Raw genomic sequence first — 17420 nt, 5'->3', positions numbered from 1 at the left:
TGCTTTCCCAGACAATAAACAGAGAGCTGGAGCGGAAGAGGAGCAGTCAGGACACGAACTAGTGTCCATACGGGATGCCAGTGCTGCTGGTGGAGTCTTAGTCCACTGTGCTACAGCACCAGCCCAGAGATTTTTGCTGCATGGCCATCTACTTGCAAGGGAAGCTGTGAGAGCCACATGCTAGCTTTCTTGCCTTTATGAAAGGAAAGCAGATCAAAAGTGAGTTGTCCTACAGTGTTTACCAAATCAGACACTTCTGTTAGAATTTTTGATAAACTGTTTGAATCATTTGAGGGCTTGGTAGTGGTAGGTGTGAATATTTTGTTCTTTTTTAAAAAACAAAGAATCGGATAATTTGAACAGAGGTATTACACAATCTTTCAAATTTTGTGGGAAGGCAAAGTTGAAACAACATATAGATTTATAAAACTATGACTTGCACATTCTTTTCTCTTGGCATTCTGTGTTTCCTCAGCCAAGTTGTTAAAAGAATAGTGTATTTTAAGCTAATTTTTATTTTGTTCATCTGTTCACGCAGTACATCCTTTCTGCTGTGAGGACAGAGTTCTGGCTCTGACAGGCGTTTCTTTTTTGGAGACCCTCCTTCAAGAGCCCAGCTGCCTATAAAAGATAGGTAAGCCATACTCTCCCAAGATTTTTTTTTTTTTTTTTAATTTGCCTTCCTTCAAAAAAGTACTGGTGTCATTCCTGTGACCTGTACCCTTATGGTTATCAGAGACATGGAAAATCACCTTCAAACTTTTGGAAATTTGTATCTTAAAATTTTGGATTATAGTACATTGTACTAGCTGAAATTAAAGTCAGCTGTCATTTTTAATCCGTTCCCCTTTAGTTTATTGGAATGTCTAAAATAGATGATAGTCCTGATCAAACCACTTGCAACATATTCGGAAATAACAAACCAGTCTTTAAAAATAGATGCCATAACAATTTGAAAGCTACATTTTTCTTTTTTTTAATTTCTTTTTATTAAAAGACTTAGTCTTGGCTCCTATTTGATTAAATAACAAAGATGCTCACTGTCTATCACACCTTCAACATTTTTACTTTAGAATGCCATATAATTCTTTAAAGTAAAGGTTTCTGACTATTAAAAAAGAGACTTAAAATGGGGCCAGTACTTGATTTCTAATGTAACCATTTTTTGATTGCTCAAGTCAATAGGGTGTATGCTAAGTTGGGGTTACAGATAAATTTCTACCCTAATGCCACTTGATACTTAATATTTACAGGATTTCAAAAGGAGACTATATATTGTGAAATGGGAGAAACGGAAGAGGTCCCAATTATAGTTAACCTTAAATGGAGAGGAAAGTTGGACATATGAATAAAGACACGTGGAGAGTGGGGAAGGCAGGGTGCTTTTGGCAAACACATTTGTACAGTTGTATGGCCAGAAGTAGAGCAAAAAGAACTAAAAGACCATAGAGCACCTGTGTGGTTGGTCATAGTTGTGACTCATGCAACCTTTTGGGAGTTGGTGAATCATTCTCTGTCATACAAATGATTCTTAGTCTATACCTGAGCATTTTGCAAAGTAAGAAAAAACAAACAAGAGACATGTACCCTGTTTTACAAGAACTGATAGTCTACCTGAGGAGGAATACCACTTATTCAGTAGGCATTTATTAGATCATACATGGAAGAAACTATTGAGAATCTTCCATGTGCCATGCATTTCCCATCTTAGATCTCATTGACTTTTGAGAGATAAGGAATATAGCCTCCTTTTTGTGCCTGAGAATATAATAAATATATAATCTTTCATAGTTTCTCTGTATTACTCTTCCTACATATCTTAGTTCATAAAATTGTCTTCAGAGTTCTCCCAACAGAAGAAATTAGATAAAAATCTAATTTTAATTAGATAAAAATAAAAGCTAATTAGATAAAAATATAATTTTATTTTTATCTAATTCTAAGCAATAGCTTTACAGAAGTAAATGAGTAAATCCACTTCTGCTTATCAAAACTTTAAACCAAAACTTGAGGCATTATCTTGTTGATTGCTTTACATGGTTATATCTCCAAGCGTTCATAATCTGGTCTAGGAATTGATAAACTGGTCTGTACACCAGATCCAGCCTAAGGCTTGTTTTTATATTGCCTACAAGCTGAGAATGGTTTTTCCATTTTTAAATGATTGTAAAAAAAAAAAATCCCAAAATGAATATGCAGCCAAAAATGTAGCTAGCAAAGCCAAAAATATTTACTATCCAGCACTTTAAAGGAACAGCTTGGCCACAGATCTAGACTAAAATGGATTTCTTATTTTAGATGGCATAGCTGGATGAGTCAGCTGGGGAGCCTCAAAAAATATGTAAGTGCCCGGGCCCATTGTTCATGGTTTGATACATAGCGGTCTTTGTTCTTTTTTTCCTCTTAAATGTAAAATATATGTAGGTAAGTTGTACCAGAAGATGGTGAAATGGAAAAAAAAAAAAAAAAACAAAAACAAAAAAAACAAAACAAAAAAAAAAAAAAACAAGAAATTTGGCTGCTATTAATAGAAAAATCTTTGTCTTAGCAAGTGGATTTTAGTGAAAAAGAGCTTCAGTGTTATTTCAACAAATCTTTAAAGGTCATCTAGCCCCCAGGTATCTTTTCCTATCTTACTTTTTCATATAATTACAAAGAAACTAAATGCAAGTTGTTGAGCTTTGTGTTGGAGGCTGAGAAGTGTCTACCTTTAAGCAATTCAGCTTAGTTGGTATGAGGAGGGAGGTCAAAGATTAGAAAGGAAAAAGTATAGAATACAAAAGAAGCAAAAACAAGAAGCAAAAACAACAGGTAGAAGTTCAGAGGAGGGAATATTTGCCCCCTTTTTGTGGATCCAAGCACAGACACTTTAGAGACAAGGTAAAAGGTTGAGCCTTGAAGGAAAAACAGAGAAATTGGCATCACAAAAATAAAAAATTGGGAAATTATGGTTGTATTACACTAAGAGCCATCTTAGCTTTGTATGTATATAATAACTATTCTAAATAAAGAATTCTAGAGCCAGTGCAAAGTTTGGAGGATAAGGTCAGAATTGGTTTTCTTTGTTGAGGTTCTGTATTTTCTGCTAGCATTTTTATTTCCTTGTTACCATTAGTAACATTTGTATGTAATGGGAACAGATATGCATTTAACAATATGATAAGTAGGTTTATGGCATCACCTGGATTATTTTTTTAAGATTATTTATTTGAAAGGCAGAATTACAGAGAGGTCTTCCATCTGCTGATTCACTCCCCAGATGGTCACAATGGCCAGAGCTGCGCCAGTCTGAAGCTAGGAGCCAAGAGCCTATTCTGGGTCTCCCATGCAGGTGCAGGGGCCCAAGGACTTGGGCCATCTTCTACTGCTTTCCCAGGCCTCAGCAGAGCTGGATCAGAAATGGAATAGCTGGGACTTGAACCGGCGTCGATATGGGATGCCAGCACTGCAGGCAGTAGCTTTCCCTGCTTTGCCACAGTGCTGGCCCTAGCTTACTAATTATTAATTGAATAGTTTCAACATAGACACACTGGACCTAATCAAAGGTCTTGCTTCTTGCTAGCTGTAAGGTTTTGGCTCACTTAAAACTGTGCCCCCATTTGTAATGAGATAAACAATTTGATTTTTGTCTTTGAGGTCACATCATTTTTTCCATTTTTGAATTTTATATATTTGAAAGAGACATAGATTTCCCATCTGCTGGTCCAACTGCCAGCAATAGCCAGTGCTGGGCTGGGCTAAAGCCTGGAGCCAGAACTCAATTCAAGTCTCCCACAAGGGTGACAGAGACCCAACCACTTGAGCCATCACCCATGCTGCTGAGGTACACGTTAGCAGGAAGCTGGAATGGAGATTGAAGCTTGGACACGATCCCAGGCAATGTGATAGAAGTGTCCCCAATGTCAGTCAAACACTCGCTTCAGTTTTGTTTTTTTAGCTCATGAGATCATGTGTGTACAGTGCTATACAACTGCATTTTCCTCTTAATTACTTTTTTAATACAACCTGGGTTGAGTATAGGTCAGCTAGGTCCTATAAATAATATAGAGGTGAACATAATAAATATTAAAGTGGCTACTGTAAGGCAAGCACTCCTAGTAGTTGGGGTTAGATAGAACTAAATAGGTAATTCGTGATGTCACAGAGATTGTCAGATTGCCCTTAGGCTTGCAGTGTAGTTGGAAAACAGACTTGTAAATAACTGTTGTTTAATAGATGCATGTGTATTAAATGCCTGTTTTCTTTGCTGTTTTCTCTGCCAAAATTCATCAAACTTCCAGGGCCTGTTAAAAGCACCATGTTTGTGTAAAATAATATCCCAATGTCAGAGCTACAAAATTGATGGGAAAGTCAGTAAAGTGATCGTAGCATTACTCCTCCATGTTCACAGATGAGGAAACAGGCAGAGGAGGGTCTGTGACTTGCCTGAGAATGCAAAGGTAGTGGTACAGTCAGGAGTTGAACCAGGAAGTTTGGCTTTTTTTTTTTTTTTTTTTTTTTTTTGAAGAAAGGTGAAGTTGGAGATGTTCTATTTGCTGGTTCACTCCACAAATGGCTGCAATGGCCTGGGCTGAACCAGGCTTAAGTCAGGAGCCTGGAACTGTCCAGATCTCCTAACTCTGGGTGGCAGAAGCCCAAATACTTGGGCCATTATCATAGAACGGGATGAGAAATAGAGCAGCTGGGACTTGAACCAGTACATATATGGGATGCTGGCACCCTAAAGTAGCAGCTTAACCCATTGTGCCACATCCAACCCTAGGAAGTTTAACTTCAAAGTCTTAAGAATTCAGTTTCAGGGGCCAGTGCTGTGGTGTACTAGGTAAAGCCACTGTCTGTAGTGCCCGCCTTCTGTTGGTTCACTCCAAATGGCGGCAACGGCTGGAGCTGTGCCGATCCAAAGCCAGGAGCCAGGTGTTTCTTCCTGGTCTCACATGTGGGTGCAGGGGCCTAGGCACTTGGTTCATCTTTTACTGCTTTCCCAGGCCATAGCAGAGAGCTGGATTGGAAGTGGAGCAGCCGGGACCAGAACCAGCACCCATATGGGATGCCGGCGCTGCAGGCTGGGACTTTAACCCACTGCGCTACAGCGCTGGCCCTGGGATTATTTATTTATTTATTTATTTGAGAGGCAGAGTTCTTCCCATCCACTGGTTCACTCCCAAAATGGCTGCAATGGCCTGAGCTGGGCCGATCTGAAGCCAGGAGCTAGGAACTACTTCCAGGTCTCCCACGCTGGTGCGGGTACCCAAGCACTTGGGCCTTCCTCCACTGCTTTTCCAGGCCCCTGGCAGAGAGCTGGATTGGAAGAGCAGCAGCCAGAACTCAAAACAGTGCTCATATGGAATGTTGGCACTGCAGGTGGAGGCTTAACCTATTACACCACAGTGCCTGCCCTAAAGTAGGGTTTAATGGATTACAAACCAGGTATTATGGGAATATGAATTAATCAAATTGATATTGTGAAAGATTTACAGGAGGTTATTGTTAAGCTGTGTTAAGGGTCTTGAGAGAGGTTTTCTTAAGTAGAGGAGGAGGTCGGAAGTGGTGAAGCTGTGAAATTTGGCATGACATTAAAATGGACATGGTTTAACTTGCTTTCTCCACTTTCTGGGTTTCCCTTTTCCATTACCTCTAAGTACTGATTACCTGTTTGCCTTAGCTTGGTATTGGGCCTCAATACCAAGAGTTTTTCTTTGAGATGCTCCAGTTTTCCAAAGTTATCTGTTCCTTCTCTACCTATTAACTTATCTTCAGAGTGGCTGAAGTGATTCCTGTCACCTGCAGGCCTAGAGCACAGATGTGAGTGCATCAGTTATCTTACTGCTGCCCACAACCATTCAGCTAGCTATGAAGTTAGTTTGTTCAGCTTTATCTCTTAATCCAAGTCAGCACTAATCAGGCTAAAAGGCCTAGTTTACTGAATTCCTACCTAAAGTTTGTCACAGGAAAATTCACAGCTGCTTACTAAAGATAAGTGAAATTCGAATAAATAATATAACTTGTTATTACAGGGATTTGGATATTGGTGGGTTATCTACCATAATATAATAAGCATGATGTATCATGGTTAGTTAGTATTAACATCACTGATTCCGTCGTAACAGTTTTATAATTTCTGTGCTTCATATCTTTGCTATTTATTTATTTATTGGAGAGGCAGACATACAGAGAACTCCAACAACTGGTGTACTCTTCTCATACCTCCAGTAGCTTGGGCTGGACCAGGCCAAAGCTGGGAGCTGGTAATTTGATCCACATCTTCTATAAGTAGAAGGATCTGATTACCTGAGCCATCACTTGCTGCCTCCCAGGTACACATTGCAGTGAGATGAAATTAGCAGCAAAGCTGGGACTAAATCCCAGGTACTTTTATGGGATGTGGTCATCTCAAGCTGTATCTTAACCGCTAGAGCAGAAGCCCACCTCCTGCCCTGCTTTTCAGAAACACTTAGGGACTTCTAGTTTTAGAGGAAATTGCCTTTATATAATCAAAGAACTTCCCGCTTAACAAAAGGAAACACTCATAGCAATACTATGAGTATTAGTATGAGTAATACTATGAGTACTAACTCATAGTAATACTAGGTAATATTTATTATTTCCTGTGTGCTAGGCACCATTAATCCTGGCTGTACCTTCAGCCTGGCCCAGCCCTGGCTATTGTAGGCAAATGGGACTGTCTCTGATATACATTATCTTTTTTTAAAAAATTACATATTAATGCATTCATTCCCATATAACCATAGGTAACTATTGTTTTCTTTATATTGTAGATGAGGAAACTAGGTTGCAGGACATCTTGGGCTGGAATTTGAAACTAGGTTAACTTGCCTCAAGACCCAACACCTGTACTATCATGTGTCATCTTCCTTTCTTTTCTTATTATTACTTTTTTAAAATTCACTTATTTAAAATCACAGTTAGAGAGAGACATAGCTCCATCTGCTGGTCCACTCCCCAGATGACCACATTAGCCTGAGCTGGGCCAGGAGCTCCATCCGGGCCTCCCTCTTGAGCAGCAGAGGCCCAACCACCTGAGCCATCCACCGCTGCTTTTCTAAGATCATTGGCAGGAAACTGGAGTGAAAGTGGAGCTGCTGGGACACGAAACAGCATCCACCCATAAATGATCCCAGCCCTGCAGGAGGTGGCTTTGCTATACCATAACATCAACCTGAAGCATATCTTTTTGTAGTGCTTAGGCAATATGGTTTCATTTCTTAAGAATTTTGTTACTAGATAACAAACAGGCTAGTTGTCCAATTAGAAAAACTGTGTAGAACATATGCCTTTTAAAGGATGATGTTACAAATAGAAATTACTTACCTATTTTAAAATGAAATTTCATGGAATTTACTTGATCTGTATTTATCACTGCAAAAGTTTTTGCTTTGTCAAGCTATTAAAGCTCTGAATCTGCAGGTCTAAAATTGGTGCCATATTGTGTACACCTTTTAAAATTTTAATGACAGGCCAGTGCTGTGGTGAAGCAGGTGAAAGGTGCTGCCTGTCAGCATCCCATATGGGTACCAGTTCAAGTCCTAGCTGCTGAATTTCTGATCCATCCAGCTCTCTGCTATGGCCTAGGAAAGCAGTAGAGGGATAGCCCAGGTCCTTTGGCCCCTGCACCTGTGTGGGAGTCTAGGAAGAAGCTCTTGGCTCTTGTCTTCAGATTAGCCCAGCTGCAGCTATTGCAGCCATTTAGAGAATGAACCAGTGGATAGAAGACTCTCTTCTCTCTCTTTCTGCCTCTGGTTCTCTAATTCTCTGCTTTTCAAATCAATAAAACAATTTTTTTTGATGACAGGGTTTAAAAAAGATTCAATATTTTTAATTACTGAATGTGAATAGGGGTCAAATAATGCTTATAATATCCTTGTCTCTTTTGCTCTCAAACATTTCAGTACTTAGTTTTTTTTACATGTAAATCCAGATTTTATTAGCCTTTGACATGATACATATAGTAGGGATTACTCTTTATATTAAACACATCAAAACTTAGGAATTTTTAGTATTTCCTTCAGAGTCTAATGTATCCAGGTAAGTTAGTTATAACAAACTGATGAACCATTATTGACTTTTCACAACTCCCATGGTCTAGAATATCTCATAGCATTAGGAAATAAGCAAAAAGCTTAGGTAGTCGATGATGTCTCAAATACTTGGGTTCTTGTCACCCACATAGGAGACCTAGATTGAGTTCCATGGTCCTGACTTTCGCCTGATCCTCCTTGAGTTGTGGCATGCATTTGGGGAGTGAACAGCAGATAGGAGCTTGGTCTCTGTCTCTGTCTTTAAAATAAATGTTAAATTACTTAATTAAAAAAACTGTATTGTGATAACTCAGATTCAAGAATAAAACACTGGGAGAAACATTCTGTTCCTTTCACTAGTTTTGGTGTATAAAGTTAATAATTTAAATTATCTTGATGTTTAGATTTTTGCCTTTGAGAATGTAAATTAAATGAATTAATGCTTCCTAGTTTGAGAGACTCTGATTTGGACAAAGTGTACTATAATTTTCTCATTTTAATCTATTCGTATGTGCATATGTGTGTATTTTGCTTTTCTTTAATCAGCAACAGGTTACTGTTTAGGGACAAGTTCTAGAGTCAGATCTATATTAATGTGACTGGACAAAACATCACTGAGCATTGGTTTCTTCATATATTCATAAATGGTTATTGAGCAACTGCTGGGTATCAGGTACTATTTTATAAGTCAGGGACACATCAGTGAACATAAGAGGTGGAAAAAATTCTTGTTCTCATGGAACTTAGATTACCCCCCCCCCCCCCACTCATCGTTTGGCATTGGTAAATTTTTGTGTGTGTGTGTGTGTGTTTTTTAAACTTTTATTTAATGAATATAAATTTCCAAAGTACAGAATATGGATTACAATGGCTTCCCCCCCAAGACGTCCCTCCCACCTGCAACCTTCCCCTTTCTCACTCCCTCTCCCCTTCCATTCACATCAAGATTCATTTTCGTTTCTCTTTATATACAGAAGATCAGTTTAGCATACATTAAGTAAAGATTTCAACAGTTTGCTCCCACACAGAAACATAAAGTGAAAAATACTGTTTGAGGGAACTTAGATTCTAATAGGGCAAGATAGTAAGAGGATAATATAATAGCATCTAGTTTTGGATATTTTTCAGTATTAATTGTAATAAAAAGTTTCCTGTCCATATTGCAGAACAAATTTAAGGTACATATTATTTTTTTTCTGATTGTTTTTTAGGCTTAAATTTATACTGGGATATAATTTGTTGAGTATTTGTAATCTATCAAAAATTGGTAATTTTCAGTTATTGATAACTAATATGTTGATTTTCTCTAATATTAAGGGATCTAGGGGAACTAGAGGGAAGACAATGAATCTCATCAATATATGTATTTTGCATTTCTAACAGCCACCAAAAAAGACTTCCAAAAGAGAAAAACCTAAGCAGAAAGCTGTTGCGAAAAGTAAGAAGTCTGTAAAAAGTGCTAATGTTAAGAAAGCAGACAGCAGCACCACCAAGAAAAATCAGAACAGTTCCAAGAAAGGTATGTTAGAAATGAATCCACAGTCTGAAAGCTGTATATCATGTGCATAACAAGAAAACATGTAAACTGTGAAGAACATCAGGAGAAAAGCAGGATGCATGTACCTATATGCATCTAAATGATGATTTACAATTTTTCTTTTTTTAGATCCAGGACTCTGAGAATCTGATGAAAGTTTACAAAAGTCTTCCCAACTTGTCTTAAAAGTTAACTGATTTTGCTATGTAAGAAAAGGTTTTATTCATGTTTGATAAAATGTCTTATTTTTAGAAAGTGAATCTGAGGATAGTTCAGATGATGAACCTTTAATTAAAAAATTGAAGAAACCGCCTACAGATGAAGAGTTAAAGGAAACAGTAAAGAAATTGTTGGCCAATGCTAACTTGGAGGAAGTCACAATGAAGCAGATTTGTAAAGAGGTAATTAAGACAACTTCATTTTTGCTCTTGAAAAATTTTATCAGCCCTAATTAATCTGAAGCTAGAACCTTTTGAGCATTAATTTACTGAATGTATATTTCTTGTATATATTTATATGCCAGGTACTCTTAAGGTGCCAGGATACCTCATTAAATAAAATAGAATCTCTGTCCTAATCCAGTTGTTCTGTAAGTAACATTGAAATGAACAGAATTAGAGTAAATAAAAGTAAACGATACATTCTAAACCAGAAACAAAATCATCTTGGTGTAGAAACTCTTTACTAATGCATTCTTGGACTGTAACCTTATTTGTTTGTTGGTATGGTAAATGAACTGCTAGAGATTAGCTTCTTAACTCAAATGGCTATGAAATTCTTCCAGTACTTCTCAGAAAATAAAATGTTATGGTCTTGAGTATGACTCCAGAATTTAGAATATATAATTTGTTACAGTAAAATCTAATTAAAGTTCAAAGTGTACGAAGTTGAAATAGTCCACACCGTTTTTTAGGACATTGATTATTGCTTTGTTTATTCAACAATTATAGAGCCTCTGCTGCATATCAGGCAAAGGGCTAGATGTTACTTACAGGTAGAACCAGAGAAACCATTACTTGGTTTAAAGGGTGCTTATGGTCTAATGCAGGGATGGGGAATCTTTTTTACCGCCAAGGGCCATTTGGATATTTATAGCATCAGTCATGAGCCATACAAAATTACCAACTAAAAATTACTCTGCTATAGATTTATTGAATTTCTAGTCCCATCTGCAGTTGCCTTGGCAAGGCCAAACCAAATGATTTCATGGATATGGCCTGTGGGCCAGATGTTCCCCACCCCAGTAGTGAGACAGAGACAGACAATTCAGTAACTAGAGTACACTGTATGTGGGGCTGTGTTGAAAGACTGTCGGCTTAGGGAAAATGCTAGGGGGGATTTGGAGGGGTTTTTAACTGATGTGTTGGGCAGAGCATCAGCAGTTCCCATACAGTTGAAGAACAAGGACACACCAAAATACTCACTGAATAGTAACTAGTATGTCTCAAGACTAGGATTGGGAGGAAGTTAGTGAATACTAAAGAGTTTTGTAGATCTTATTTATGCTTTACTATAGAGTTTGGTTTTCTTCCTGAAACTAATGGAGAATTGGGAGACTGGGTAGATCACTGAGATTCTGGAGACAAAATGCATTCGTATTTTAACTTTTTAAAGTCATCCTAGAAACATACAGAAGGGTGGACTGGTAAGAAGATGAGATGAGGGAGGCAGGAAACCCAATTAATATCTTAAAGCAATCAGGTTGCCAAATCCAAGTCTGAAAACAAGAGAGCTGATCAAATGCTGTTTCATTGTGGAAATGAGAACTTCAGGGGTGTTAATCACAATAGAGAATAGAACATAGAGAATGCTTTTTAAAGAAAAGGTGAGGTTTTTGGGTAGACATTTTGAGATGGAGTGTTTGGAATATCCAAGTTTGCAAAATTATGCACATAATATTTTTCTGGTTTAGGATGGAAATTTAGGCTAAGATACTATTGTGAGTTAAAACCAGGAGTATAAATTAGGTGGCCCAGGAAGGAAGATTTAGGGTGATGAGATCCTTAAGACTGTTGATACCACAGTTGAGAAGTATTTTCTATAAAGTATAAGAAATTGTAGAGTCAGTAGTAGAAGGACCAGAGGGAGCGGTGCTATGAAAACCAAGAGGATAGTACTGATAAAGAAGAAGCATTAACTTAGAAGTCAATGAGAAGTGGAAATGAAAGGCACTTCACAGAAAAAATATACACTCAACCTTCTCTAGTATCAGGGAGGTAGAAATTAAAAGGGGGTAGTATTAGTAGGTTGGCAAAAAACTATAGATTGACAGCTTTCATTATTGGCAAGTATACAGGGAAGCAGGTACTCATGCTTTAAGTTGTAATAGCTTTTTTTAGAGGACATGAAGGTAGTAGTAAAATTTTAATTGCAAATGCCCTTTAACCTAGCAATTCCATTTCTAGGTCTCTGAAAGACATAGTCACATCTGCATAAAATGATTACAGTAGTGTTCAGCATGTCTGTAATATTGCACACCAGAAACAACCTAACTGGCCATCAGTAGGGAAATGGTTAAACTGTGGTACATTGATATTTTTGGAATACTGTGTAGCAGTTCAAAAGAACATGGAAAAACCTTCCAGGTATTGTTAAATCTTAAAAACATAGAGAATATTACTCTTATTTATGTAAATATAGGAAAATGATACTGCTATTTTATGTGTATAAATTAACTTTTACTAAGGTCTGAAAGATTATACACCAAACTGACCACTGGAAGTTTCCTCTGGGGGAAAAGAGGGACAAGGAATGTGGATGGGAAATTGGAGATTATTTCTGTACATTGGAAGAATTTTTGTGAACACACTTAAGTTTTAAAAAGGGATTATTAGTAACATGGCTCAGTGAAGTGAGGACATGTTTGGACTCCACAGGGTGGTCTGTAATGGCAGTGGTCATAGCAGGCAGTGGTAAAAGCAGTTCCCTTAGATGCAGGACTCGTGAGTAGTGAGGAAGATGGATGAATTCACATTTCAGCAGCTTGCTTTAGAAGGAAAATAGTAGGTAGTTGGAAGTACACAAGTAGATTATGAAAGTATTTTTTCAAAAAGCCAAGGGAGAGAGAGAGAGCCTGTTTGGGGCTAAGCAGTAAGTATTGGTTTTCTTTTTCTTTCTTTCTTCCTCTTATTCCTTCTTTCCTTCTCCCCCCCCTTCCCCCCCTTCCTTCCCCCCTTCCCCCCCCTTCCTTCCCCCCTTCCCTCCTTCCTTCTCCCCTTCCTTCCTTCCTTCCCCCCTCCCCCCCTCCCCCCTTCCCCCCTTCCCTCCCTCCCTCCCTCCCTCCCTCCCTCCCTCCCTCCCTCCCTCCCTCCCTTCCTTCCTTCCTTCCTTCCTTCCTTCCTTCCTTCCTTCCTTCCTTCCTTCCTTCCTTCCTTCCTTCCTTCCTTCCTTCCTTCCTTTTTATTTGAAAGAGAAGGGAAGAGAGAGAAAAAACTTCCATCTGCTGATTAACTCCCCAGATGGCTGCAATGGGCAGGGCTAGGCCAGGCCAAAGTCAGGAGCCAGGCACTTCATCTGGGTCTTCCATGTGGTTGCAGAGGCCCAACCACTTGGGCCACCTTCTGCTGCTTTTCCTAGGCCATCAGCAGAGAGCTGGATGGGAAGTGGAGCAGCTGGGACTCTTTAATTGATGCCCATATCAGATACCAGCGATGGAGACAGTGGCTTAATCCACTATGCCACAGTGCCAACCCCCAGGAAATTTCTTAAACTTGTGATTACTGGAGAGTTGAAAAATGGAGGCAAAAATGATGGGTGAATCCAGATACTGCCAGAGAAGAAGGAAGTCAAGTCTGAAACTTGAAGGACTTCATAATAATGGCTTCTTGGCTGAGCAGATATGTGGGACACTTGAGTAAGGAGACGAAACTGCCATTGACAGGAGTGCAAGGAGAATCTGACCACGGACCAGGGGACCGTTGGGGAGGCCCTGAAACGTGACCAGTCCTTCTTTCACACTGCAACCTGTAGGCTTAACCGTACAATAATGGCTAGTTAGACCAACTCAGGGTTGGGGTTTTGCTGGGGAAAAACAAAGGAGCAAACAAATTGGGGAATTAAATGATCGATTTTTTTTTTTTTTTTTTTTTTTTTTGGACAGAGTTAGAAAGGTCTTCCTTTCCGTTGGTTCGCCCCCAAAATGGCCACTACTGCCAGCGTGCTGCAGCCAGCGCCCTGTGCCGATCCGAAGCCAGAAGCCAGGTGCTTCCTCCCAGTCTCTCATGCGGGTGCAGAGCCCAAGCACTTGGGCCATCCTCCACTGCCTTCCCAGGCCACAGCAGAGAGCTGGACTGAAAGAGGAGCAATTGGGACAGAATCTGGCGCCCCAACCAGGACTAGAACCTAGGGTGCTGTTGCCGAAGGTGGAGGATTAGCCTAGTGAGCTGCAGTGCTGGCCTAAATATCGATATTTTTTGCAAGGGTTGGCGAACAACGGCTGGTGTGCCAAATCCTTTTTTTTTTTTTTTTTTAATATTGATTTATTTGAGAGAGAGGAGGAGAGAAGAGAGATCATCCTTCTGCTGGTTCACTCCCCAGACGGCTGCAATGGCTGGGGTGGGTCAGGCCAAAACCAAGAGCCAGGAGCTTCTGGGTCTCCCTTGTGCATGGCAGGGGCCCAAGCACTCTGGCCATTTTCCAAGACCATTAGCAGGGAGATAGATGGGAAGTGGAACAGCTGGGTCTGGAACCGAACCAGGGCCCAATATAGGGTTCTGGTGCTGCAGGCTGTGGCTTTAACCGGTTGTGCAGGCCAAATGCATTCTACTACCTGGTTTGGTAAATAAAGTTTCATTGTAATACAACCACACCTATTAAGTACTGTCTGTGGTAGCTTTTAACATTATAACCACATAGTTGAGGACTGTGAAGGAAACTGTCTGGTCCTTAACAGAAAAAGTTGCTGATCATGAACTGTATGGTAACTGTAGGAATGAAGCCAGCTGGTCCTTACAGATTTTCAGCATATAGGGTCAGCACTTGACATCAAGCAGCGGGTGTCTTGGGGCGGAGAAAGTTAACAAAAGAGGAAAACTCAGAGTCTTGGGAGTAGAGAACTCGTAAGACTACTTGTATCTTAGTGATTTCACTTTGAGGAGGGGATTGAGTAGAAGCTGAAGTTCATTGAAGTGAACCGTGTGGGATCATATGTAGAAAGTGTTAGATGATGCAACCGACACGAATCTGGGAGGTAACCTGCCGTTGTAAAGAACTTAGTTCACTTAACAAAGGTCTGTCTAGATGTTTTCCTCACCATGTTTATTGGTAATTTACCTGAGATTCAGCTTCTAAAGCAACGAGCATGTTTATATACTAGTTTTCTGCTTTGTGTACCATATTAAAGCTTTACATTTGCAGCAGAATTTGGTAAAGCAGATTGGTATCAGAATGTAAGTGCAGGGGCCGGTGCTGTGGTGCAGTAGATTAATCCTCCGCCTGCAGCGCTGGCATCCAGTGTGGGTATCAGTTTTAGTCCCCGCTGCTCCTCTTCTGACCCAGCTCTCTGCAATGGCCTGGGAAAGCAGTAGAAGATGGCCTAAGCGCTTGGACCCCTGCAACCGCGCGTGGGAGACCAGAAGCTCCTGGCCTCAGATTGGCTCAGCTCCCACCATTGCAGCCATTTGGGGAGTGAGCCAGCAAATGGAAGACCTCTCTGTCTTTCCCTCTTCACTATCTGTAACTCTGCCTCTCAAATAAATCTTTTTTAAGAAAAAGAATGTAAGTGCAGCTGTTTGTATGTAGCATACATTTCTAATTCAAAGAATGTCATTAAATTTTAAGATCTTATAATTTTTTTCCTTTTCACTCCAGGTATATGAAAATTATCCTGCTTATGATTTAACTGAAAGAAAAGATTTCATAAAAACAACTGTTAAAGAAGTAAGTATTTCTGTTTTCCAAGTTTGATTATTTTGAACCTATCAAATTAGCTGTATCAAGTATTGTATGTTTTCCAAAATACTCAAGTCACTGAATTACCATATGTGATCCTCAGATTATATAGCTCATTTTGTTCCCATTTTAGAGAGCCTTAAAATTTGGACAGTTAGTGGCAAAACCCAGACTCGGGTGAAGATGCGTTCTCCTAGTGTGTGTGGGTAGTGAGGCACTTCAGTGTTGCATGCCCAACTACTCTAGCATAGGTTTCTGTCCGTGGCCAAAGGCAGGGGAGATCAACAATAGCTGTAGTTCTATGCTGATCCCAGTGGATTTCCCAGAGTCACAGTAATAAGAGAGGTGTGAGTTCAAAATGGAATGGTTTTGTGATTTATGTATACATAGTATATGGTGGATATGATAAAATAACGTTTATCTTTTGTTACAGCTAATTTCTTGAGACTGAGATGACTTGTTCCCATAGATTCGAAGATCTGATTTATACCATTATACCAGCAAAGAGAATGTATTTCCTTTTCTAAATCCTTGTTAAGCATTGTGGTAGAACTAAACTGCTGACCCTTTATTATCTTCAGTGTTAATGTAAAATTGAGTTTGCCGTTTTAAATTGCATTTCTATGCAGTTTTTAGTTAACATTCTTGCATGGCAGTAATTGTTACTTGCTTTTATAGTTGTATTTTGTACATTTTTGATTTCTTTATATAAGGATATAGATCCTTGAATTGTGGTTTTTAGTGCACTTAATATTAGCTTGCTTAAGACATTCTTTTAATCAGGTAGAACAAAAGTTATTATAACCGGCATTTATACATAGACTATTGTGGCATTTAGTACATGAACTATTTTGAATACACATCTCTTCTGTCAGAGTGAAAGCTCCAGTGATGGTGTGTTCATCATGTAACAGTACACACGCTACAGTTTTCCAGAGGACTAGAATGGAACTTCTCTCCTGCATGTGTATATATGTCAAATTGTCAGCATGACAGAAGTGACAGATGTTATTTTTGTATTTTTAAAAAACCAATTTGTTGTATATAAGGTTTTTTATTTCTTTTGTGCAGATCAGTTTTTAAACTCACATAGGTAGGTGTCTTTCCACTTGTAAACGATAAAATGTCAGTGTTGAGCAGACAGTGTGACAGCAGCGAAAGTCAGAATTCAGTGACAGGACAGACAGTTCCCCTGCTTTGCCTTTAAAGTGTCATCAATTTGTAGTTTTAGTGTTAACTCAGCAAAAATGTTCGTTGATACATTTTATATTAAGGACAGACCAAAATCAATACATCAAAGCTTCAAAAACTTTGGGGAGAGGGGTTACATACAAGCAAGCACATTTGGCTTATTAGTAAATGAAGCGATTCTTATTAACTGCTTTGCCCATATAAATTGCTCATATTTACAGGAAACTTGATCACCCTCATAATGATGATAAAGGAACTAGATAAAGATGCCAGAAATGTTAGGCAGTAGCCGCTATCTCTGACAAAGTATTTCTCAGAAGTGATAATAAGCTTATTTTTACCTTTAAAGAAATTCAGTATATTTGTGTTGGGTTTGAAATTTTGGCCAATCAGGATTCTAGGTGATCAGCATATGGACCACTCTTGAATGAGACTGATTTTATCTTTTGTCTTAATCAGTTTGTTAAATAATCTCTGAATCTTAAACTAAAACATGCTGCTATAAAAAATTATTTGATATACCAATTGAGTGTTGAAAAATGCATCATAGAACAGAAATATGTAAAACTGATGTTGAATGTGAACAGGTGTTTTCATAGGCTTGACTTGTTTCTTAAGACTTTAGGGAAAGTACATTTAATGAATGGAATAAGTAACTAACGGAGACCTAAGAATTGGCCTTTGATTTTAAATATTCTTACAAACCTTGTCAATAAAAATTATAAATCTAAATCAGTGGCGCTTTAAGTCTGTGTTTGATGTCTTAA

At 38.9% G+C, this 17420-nt stretch overlaps 1 protein-coding gene across 4 annotated transcripts in view; it reads left to right on the top strand.

The window, feature by feature from the left end:
* Positions 1–17385, top strand: part of DEK (DEK proto-oncogene) — a 42672-nt gene extending 25287 nt beyond the window's left edge. For 2 of the 4 annotated variants that reach the window (XM_051832582.3, XM_051832581.3), the window contains 4 exons: positions 9420–9555; positions 9826–9974; positions 15382–15450; positions 15896–17385. In XM_051832582.3, coding sequence (XP_051688542.1) covers positions 9420–9555; positions 9826–9974; positions 15382–15450; positions 15896–15907 — 366 coding nt within the window. In that variant the 3' untranslated portion in view covers positions 15908–17385. Of the gene's footprint in view, positions 1–538; positions 635–2298; positions 2491–9419; positions 9556–9825; positions 9975–15381; positions 15451–15895 lie in introns of those variants that run through there. The other 2 variants (XR_016234744.1, XR_016234745.1) reach the window with 2 other exon arrangements.
* Positions 17386–17420: the final 35 nt, after the last annotated feature.

This window comes from Oryctolagus cuniculus, chromosome 5, assembly GCF_051225735.1.
Source record: "Oryctolagus cuniculus isolate XC-2025 breed Fujian yellow rabbit chromosome 5, ASM5122573v1, whole genome shotgun sequence".
Lineage (NCBI taxonomy): Eukaryota > Metazoa > Chordata > Mammalia > Lagomorpha > Leporidae > Oryctolagus > Oryctolagus cuniculus.
Note: the sequence above shows the minus strand (reverse complement) of the source record. Positions and strands in the feature narration are given on the sequence as shown.